Raw genomic sequence first — 9125 nt, 5'->3', positions numbered from 1 at the left:
CGTCTCACAGACCTGTCTAGTTTTTCTTGATGAAAGCCCTCCTGTTCTGCCACCTCCATTACCTGTATTAACTCCACCTGTTTGAAAAACTCGTTACCTCGCTATAAAAGACACCTGCTTCACACACTCAATCAAACAGACGCCAGGACTCTCCCACAATGGCCAAGACCAGAGAGCGTGTATAAGGACATCAGCGGAGTAAAATTGTAGACAAGCAAACAGGCTGGATGGGCTAACAGCGACAATAAAAGGCAAGCAGGCTTTGGTGAGAACGGAACAACTGGTTGGGCCCAATTATTAGAAAATGTGAAGAAGTGTCAAGATGGGACGGTTCTTCCCAATCCCCAAAAACCCTCGGTCTGGGGCTCCCATGCAATATCTCACCTCGTGGAGCATCAATGATCATGAAAGAAGGTGAGGCGATCAGCCCAGAACTACACGGCAGGACCTGGTTCAATGACCTGAAGAGAGCTGGCACCACAGTCTCATCTCTCTCCAGACCTCTACATGCTTTGTAAGTAGGAAAACCTGCAAAATCGGCAGTGTATCAAATACTTGTTCTCCCAGTGGGGAGAACAAGTATTTGATACACTGCCGATTTTGCAAGTTTTCCTACTTACAAAGCATGTAGAGGTCTGTAATTTTTATCATAGGTACACTTCAACTGTGAGAGACGGAATCTAAAACAAAATCCAGAAAATCACATTGTATGATTTTTAAGTAATTAATTTGCATTTTATTGCATTTGGGGACAGCGAAAGACCTTGTGAAGATGCTGGAGGAAACAGGTACAAAAGTATCTATATCCACAGTGAAACGAGTCCTATATCGACATAACCTGAAAGGCCGCACAGCAAGGAAGAAGCCACTGCTCCAAAACCGCCATAAAAAAGACAGACTACAGTTTGCATCTGCACATGGGGACAAAGATTGTACTTTTTGGAGAAATGTCCTCTGGTCTGATGAAACAAAAATAGAACCGTTTGTTCATAAGGACCACCGTTATGTTTGGAGGAAAAAGGGGGAGGCTTGCAAGCCGAAGAACATCATCCCAACCGTGAAGCACGGGGGTGTCAGCATCATGTTGCCCTGACCTCAATCCCATAGAAAATTTGTGGTCAGAACTGAAAAAGCGTGTGCGAGCAAGGAGGCCTACAAACCTGACTCAGTTACACCAGCTCTGTCAGGAGGAATGGGCCAGAATTCACCCAACTTATTGTGGGAAGCTTGTGGAAGGCTACCCGAAACGTTTGACCCAGGTTAAACAATTTAAAGGCAATGCTACCAAATACTAATTGAGTGTATGTAAACTTCTGACCCACTGGGAATGTGACGAAATAAATAAAAGCTGAAATAAATCATTCTCTCTACTATTATTCTGACATTTCACATTCTTAAAATAAAAAGTGGTGATCCTAACTGACCTAAGATAGGGAATTTTTACGAGGATTAAATGTCAGGAATTGTGAAAAACTGAGTTTAAATGTATTTGGCTAAGGCGTATGTAAACTTCTGACTTCAACTGTATACACACATATACATATAAAGGTGTGTTTTGTATGTAAACATTATTAAAGTGACCAGTGTTCAATGACTAGAATACAGTATGTACACCGAATACAGTGCCTTCAGAAAGTATTCCGCTTGACTTATTCCACATTTTGTTGTGTTACAGCCTGAATTCAACATGGATTAAATAACATTGTTTCCTCACCCATCTACACACAATACCACATAAGTACAAAGTGAAAACATGTATTTTTTAATTTTAGAAAATGTATTGAAAATGAAATACAGAAACATCTAATTTACATAAGTATTCACACCCCTGAGTCAATACTTTGTAGAAGCACCTTTGGCAGCGATTACAGCTCTGAGAGCTTTCCACACCTGGATTGTGCAACATTCTTTTCAAAATTCTTCAATCTCTGTCAAATTGGTTGCTGATCATTGCTAGACAACCATTTTAAAGTCTCTCCATAGATTTTCAAAAGATTTAAGTCAACATTTGTAATTTAGCCACTCAGAAACATTCACTTTCTTTTTGGTAAGTAACTGTAAGCAACAGTGTAGGTTTGGCCTTGTGCTTTAGGTTATCGTCCTGCTGAAAGGTGAATTAATCTCCCAGTGTCTGGTGGAAAGCAGACTGAAACAGGTTTTGCCTGTGCTTATCTCCATTCTGTTTCATCCGGAAAACTCCCCCGTTGTTAATGATTACAATCATATCCATAACATGAAGCAGCAACCACCATGCTTGAAAAATTGGAGCGGTTTTGCAGTATTACTTAATGCCTTTTTGCAAACGGCTTCCTTCTTTTCACTCTGTCAATTAGGTTAGTATTGTGGAGTAGCTACAATGTTGTTGATCCATCCTCAGTTCTCCTATCACAGCCATTAAACTCTAACTGTTTTAAAGTCACCATTGGCCTTATGGTGAAAACCCTGAGCGGTTTCCTTCCTCTCCGGCAACTGAGTTAGGATGGACGCCTGTATCTTTGCAGTGACTGGGTGTATTGATACAGCCCCCAAAGTCTAATTAATCACATGCTCAAAGGGATATTCAATTTCAGCTTTTTTAAATTTTGACCCATTTACCAATAGGTGCCTTTCTTTGCGAGGCATTGGAAAGCCTCCTTGGTCTTTGTGGTAGAATCTGTGTTTGAAATTCACTGCTTGACTGAGGGACCTTCAGATAATTGTATGTGTGGGGTACAGAGCTGAGGTAGACATTCACAAATCATGTTAAACACTATTATTGTACACAGAGTGAGTCAATGCATCTTCCTATGTGACTTGTTAAGTACAATTTTACTCCTGAACTTATTTAGGCTTACCATAACAAAGAGGTTGAATACTTACTGACCCATTACATTTCTTTTTTCATTTTTTTCCCATTAATTTGTAAAACATTTTGAAAAACATAATTCCACTTTGACATTATGGGATATTGTGTGTAGGCCAATGAATCTAAATTCAATAAATTTTAAAACCAGGCTGTAACACAGAAAAATGTGGAAATATCAAGGGGTGTGAATACTTTCTGAAGACCCTGTACATGCCTATGGGAATGTGTGTGTGCCCTGAAGATAATATGTGTGGGTTCTGTGCAGTGCCTTCCCATTGGTGGTTTAAAGGTTATCAGTGGAGTCTCTTAATGACACTGCTGGGCCCGGCCAATGTTCATTAAGCATTCAATTAAACCATCCACGGACAGTGCCTCAGGGGGAGACAGAGAGCTACGTGTACCACAACATCATAGAGGAATGTCGGGCAGTCACTGACGCACTGCTATTCTATTCTCCATAAGTTGGTTTTAATCTTTTCTACCTTAACCTGCTCTGTCCGGCCGTACATTGTTTTGTTCTACACTATTGCGTTCTGTACATATCTACTTCTATATCAGTTCGACAACTGTTGTTTTTCTCTTGAAGGTCTTTGCCATGCGTTGGTTAGCATAGAAAACCTCTAGCTTTGCCTGATGGTTTGAGATRTGTGAAGGGGTTGGAATGTCCTCTGTGGAAAAGTTCCATTCCTCTCTACTCTACTCTACTGCCCTCTRTTCTGTTCTACTGTCAGAGGCTCTAGACATGAGTCACCGTAACCTGGAGTCAGTCAGTCCATAAAGACACCTCAGAGGAAGATTACAGAGACAAAAGAGAGAGAACGACAGAGGAGTCCTCTTTTGTTCCTCAATACATGTGGGAGAGAAAGATAGAGGGAAGAAGAAGAGACCCATTAGGCAAAAACTGGTTGACTCAACGCTGTTTCCAAGTCATTTCAACAAACAAAATTAAATGTAATGACATTGAATCAACGTGGAAAACTGATTGGATTTGCAAAGAGGCATCAACGTAAGGGAACTTCCTCTTTTTTTCACCTAACTTTTAACCTAAATCCAATGACATGGTGAATTGTTCTTGTTGATTTCACGTGTAATTCACGTTAGTTGACAACTCAACCAAATGTAAATGAAAATGAGACGTTGAAATGAGGGGCAKACAGGCAGGTCAGTTAGTAATCAGTCTAGGAATGGATGAATCCATACATCAGCCCCAAATACACACACATGATATAGACCAATCAGAACCCTGCTTACTGTAATTACAARATCATGGACAGAGCAGAAAACGGTGCGGGAAGCGCAGCTTGACAAAACAAACGTTTCTTTAGAGGGAACGTGTGATCAAAAAGTGTCCGGTCCTCTTTAATAAAACTCTTCATTAGAATCTCAGTGGGAGATAACAGCACTGCTTTATTACTGTCTCCGTGCTAGCTGGGGGCTCTCTCTTCMTTGGTKCTCACTCGCATCCACAGAATTCACACCCATCTTCCTCGTTGAGATACGCCCCCATTGGAGAAAGCCAATAGCGTCAGTCTTGGTCAGATTTTCATTCTGCTGATGTTATTGTCTGTTGTGTGTGATGATGTCATCTTGTGAAGCGTACCTTTAATTGACTGCCTCATTCAAAGGAGGTGTACACTGTGTGATTTTCTACACCTAGCCACACAGCAGCCRGAGGTAGAGTGCGGTGACAATTGGAGGGGCAGTCACATAATTGAATATAAGTGAGGACAATCAAAGTCCCATAAAACACTGGTCTATTCCGGTCTCTTCAGAACATGGTGTACAGGCCAAGATGGCGGTAATGCACAACAATACTCGTACATACATGCATGAACATACATACTCGTTTGTAAATCAACACGCACAGAGCTAAAAGACCAAGGACCAAAGGGTTGATTGGTGTGTGTCCAGGATAATGGCGGTCTTGGAGTCCTTGCTGCCCGTGTGAGTTCTTATATTTATTTGTCCTGTTTCGCTGCATGTACAACTGGCGTAACCTGTACGAGCGCGAGGTGTGAAATGGAAATGTGTTTTTTACATATCCCAACTCCCGGAACCCTCGGAGAGTAGGCAGGCCATGTGTGTCTGTGCTTGTATGTGTGGTTGTGAATTTATTTGTGTGTGTGTGTGTGTGTGTGTGTGTGTGTGTGTGTGTGTGTGTGTGTGTGTGTGTGTGGTGTGTGTGTGTGTGTGTTGGTGTGGGTTGGTTGTGTGTTGGTGTGTGTGTGTGTGTGGTGGTGTGTGTGGTGTGTGTGTGTGTGTGTGTGTGTGTGTGTGTGTGTGTGTGTGTGTGTTTGTGTGTGGGAGGGGGGTTGTGAATTTGCACACAGATTTGTAAAAGTGCATTCTCTTTGAATCAATCAATCAAGCCCACTGAGATAAAGACGGCCTTAAGACAAGGAGGAGGAAGGGCTTGTTTCTGGATGGGGCCATAGGCTTTCACTTATTCAATGATGTCTGATTAACTCTAGGAAGGGCGTAAGAAAGGAAGGAAGGGCATAAGAAAGGAAGGAAGGAATCTTTAAGAAAAAAGGAGGGGCAGTTTTAGGTGTTCTAAAATAAGACAGCAATCAACCACACCACTGTAGACTTCATATTTACATTACAGCACCTCCTGTGCACACAGTTGATTTACATCCTGTTTACCTGACATTGTGTTGAAAAAAAGAGAAGTAAATGAAGTTTAAGCCCACTGCTGTACAGTATGTTACTGTTGTCCTTCTGTCAAAAGAAAACAAATCCAGACTTACACAGAAAAGCGCGCACACACACACTAAGGCTGCTGCAGTCACCTGCTGCTGGAGTGGTACTGCAGTGTTGACATGCCAGAGGGAACATCTCTGCCTGCCATAGCAAAACTAGCAAAACATTACATAAAGGTTCTTCTGAAACATCCACTCTCCCACCTACAGATGCTAATGCTACTCCCGCTATAAATAGCCAGCTTTCTGCCGACCACCCACGCAGGTGGCTTACACCTACCCTGTAGCAGAGGGGACGTTGTGTAAATGTTTGGTCAGTGTTGATCCAGCGTTGAGCAGCTGTTTGGCTAGCACAGGAGAGCTTTTGAAAAATGAGAGAGAGATGGAGGCAGGAAGGTAGGAAGGAGACCTTTTATGGTTGGGCGGAAAAATGTATTTACTTTTCACTCTGGCTTTCAATCTCCCCCTTCCCTCCCTCTTCTGCTATAGTTTGTATCTCTTTTTCTCACCATCTCTCTCCTCATACTCCCTCTTTTTTCATTCTCTTTCACTCATTCCCTCTCTCCTCTTCGATAATGCCCCCCCTCTCTCTCGCTTCTCCCTCTCTCTCTCCATCTCTCGCTCTCCACTTGATGTATCCAGCTGTAAATGTATAAGCCGCATGTGCTTTCTGTTGCCATGGCAACAACACAAGGGACCTTATGAAGCTAATAAGTAGAGAACAGGAGGGGAGAGGAGGAAAACCTAAAAAAGAGTGCATCAAAAAAGAAGGAAAATGGGCGCAGATCTATTCCTGGAGTTGGACCTGGGGGCTGTTGACGGATAGAGGGATGCTGGCGAAAGAGGAAGAGAGAGAGCAAGAGGCAGAGAGAGCGAGATAGACAGTTGTTTCTCTGGTGGCGCGTTGTGATGTATCAGATTTGATGTGCCAGCCATGTTTGGAAACTTCCAGATCCACTACACGCAAAGGGAAGAGGAAGGAATAAGATGGATAAAAATTCCCAAAGAGAGTGAAAATCTCTAGGGAAAAGACAATTTCATAGGGGCTAATTGGCTGTTTCCAGTATTTGTCAAATTAAAAGCTACAAAAGCTATATAAATGGAGCTGACATGATCCCTCATTCTCTACAAGTCATGCTACATCTCAGCATTGCTTGTTTTGTCACATAAACGGGTATTAGGTGAACTATTAGAATTTTTGCAACCAGGAAATGACGGAGCGATTTCTGTATATTGCACCTTTAACTGCATGTACAACTGGGTAACCTGTACGACTATGGGGTGTGACATGGAAATGTCCCCTGAGACACCATGGGAGAGTGGGGTCACAGCCAGGGATGTGCAGATAGCCCCTGATCTGCTTCTTCATAAACAACCAAATGAGACGTGATACACACAAACGCCTGATAATCACCTCTGTTTCACATACAAAAAGATAAACACATACACACTTGATCACGGTCTCTCTCTCTCTGAATACAACTATGGAGAAAGAGAAGGACATACTGTTCTCCTCTCTTCTACTCTCTCCTCTAGTCACCTCTCCTTATCTCTCCCCCTGTCTCCTCTCTGGTGAGATGTGGGTGGGTGACAGCCACGTCACCTGGTAATCATAACTGCGACACACAGGAAATAGAGAGTAAAGTCACACACACAGGCTAGACGCCGTTGCCCACGGCCAGGGGGAAGGGTGTTAGGTGTCTGTGTGTGTGTGTTGCAAGACTTACAGTAGGTCCTTAGAAGTGGGAGTGTCTTGATTCTATTGATAACTAATTACTACAGTTGAGGACGGTCTATTAAACTCAGGTGAGGTTAGCTTATTACATGAGCTCATTCTGTACCATGGTATTGTTGAATACTTGTTTCTGATTGGCTTGAAGGGCATTCTAGAGTGTGCATTATTTCCCTATAACGCATAGTATACAGCATTTGCACGGTAGAATTCAATGGCTATTAATCATTCTTACATGTTCTATGTTTGAGCTGCTATTGAAAGCAACATCACACATACATACACACACACACACACACGCACATACTTACAGACACGCACACACACACTCACCGATGCACGCACGCACGCAGGCAGCACAGCACTGTTTGTGTACAGTAGATCTGAAATGACTGGACAGGTCTAAACGATAACATTGCATTCCCACCAGTTGGAGGGCAAGGTGAGGTTGGTTCAATATTTCTTACGTTACATCTTTCCATTCCTCTCAGATCTACAAGAACATCTACAAGAGGTGGATAGAGGGTAGAGGTCAGTTTGACTTTGGATGACACCCATGTAAGGTGGAAGGACCAGAGAATGATGTTGGATGAAGAACTGATCCAGACCTTATCGACAGCTGAGTTACCTCTGGCTGATATCAGGTGTCACAAAAGTCAGACAGAATCAATCTATCGCCGAGGTGTCATCCCCCCCTCGCCCTTCAAGCTCTCCGTGAATGAGGACGCCAGAGAGAAAAAGAGAAAAAACCTAGAGGTAAAATGCGGAGGAAGGTGAAATAAAGACTAGAAAATTGTGTCCAGATGGAAACTTCCAGATCCACTACACGCAAAGGGAAGAGGAAGGAAGAAGATGGATAAAAATTCCCAAAAAGAGTGAAAATCTCTAGGGAAAAGACAATTTCATAGGGGCTAATTGGCTGTTTCCAGTATTTGTCCAATTAAAAGCTACAAAAGCTATATAAATGGAGCTGACATGATCCCTCATTCTCTACAAGTCGTGCTATGTCCAAAATCTGTCCCTGGGTACCTGTGAGGGGGCAGTCGTCGTTGGAGCCGGGTGAGTCCTGGTTGGGGCTGACTGGCGGGCTGGCAGGGGGGCTGGTGCTGATGCTGGCGTAGCCCAGGGACGAGCTCACCTCGGAGGGATCACAGCTGTGGTTGACTGGCCTCTGGTTCTGGACATCCAGGGAGGAAGAGAGGGAGGTCCGCTGTTTGGGCTGGAGGGAGAGATGGAGAGYGCGAGAGAGGAGAACAAAGGCAATGTTAGCAGATGTGGCTAAGCATTGTGATTGTGTGTGTAACTTTTGCCACATAAGAATTCAGTACCGTGCTGCGATTCACTGGAGTGACGCTGAGAATTCCAGTATGTTTTTTGTTCAATATAGAGGGATATGTGAAAGTACCCCGTGAGCTGTGCACTGGAGGAGCAGGACTATTGGAAAAGAACACAGTAATTATTAAGTAAGGATTATCTCCACTTCCTCTCACATCATCACACAAGTCCAGAACTCTCATGACACACTCATTAGCCTGTGTGTGTGTGCACGCGCGCATTCTAGTTATATTTCAAAGAGTGTTTGCATGACTTCACGATAACTGTACAACACCTACACACACACACACACACACACACACATTTGAAATTCCAGAGACGGAAAACAAGTGTAGTGAGAGAGTGAAAGTTGTAATGCAGACATAGATAGACACTTTACACACCATTTACAACCAGTAGAATAACTACTGCTGCTGTAGATTACTGTTCACACTCACATCTTACACACAAAACGCAGGCCAGTGTGTCTGCAAGAACTCAAGGTTTTCGTATTGAGAGTAAGAGGAAGGGT

At 43.2% G+C, this 9125-nt stretch overlaps 1 protein-coding gene across 1 annotated transcript in view; it reads right to left on the bottom strand.

The window, feature by feature from the left end:
• LOC112072851 (ankyrin repeat and sterile alpha motif domain-containing protein 1B-like) overlaps positions 1-9125 on the bottom strand; it is a gene marked incomplete at its 3' end in the record, with an annotated part of 120498 nt that overhangs the window by 24881 nt on the left and 86492 nt on the right. The window contains exon 4 of the mRNA XM_024140252.1: positions 8309-8498. Within this exon, the coding sequence (XP_023996020.1) occupies positions 8309-8498 (190 nt within the window). The remainder of the gene's footprint in view (positions 1-8308; positions 8499-9125) is intronic.

This window comes from Salvelinus sp. IW2-2015, unplaced genomic scaffold (genome assembly GCF_002910315.2).
Source record: "Salvelinus sp. IW2-2015 unplaced genomic scaffold, ASM291031v2 Un_scaffold2062, whole genome shotgun sequence".
Lineage (NCBI taxonomy): Eukaryota > Metazoa > Chordata > Actinopteri > Salmoniformes > Salmonidae > Salvelinus > Salvelinus sp. IW2-2015.
The sequence above is the reverse complement of the archived record's forward strand: the minus strand, read 5'-3'. Positions and strand labels throughout refer to the sequence as shown.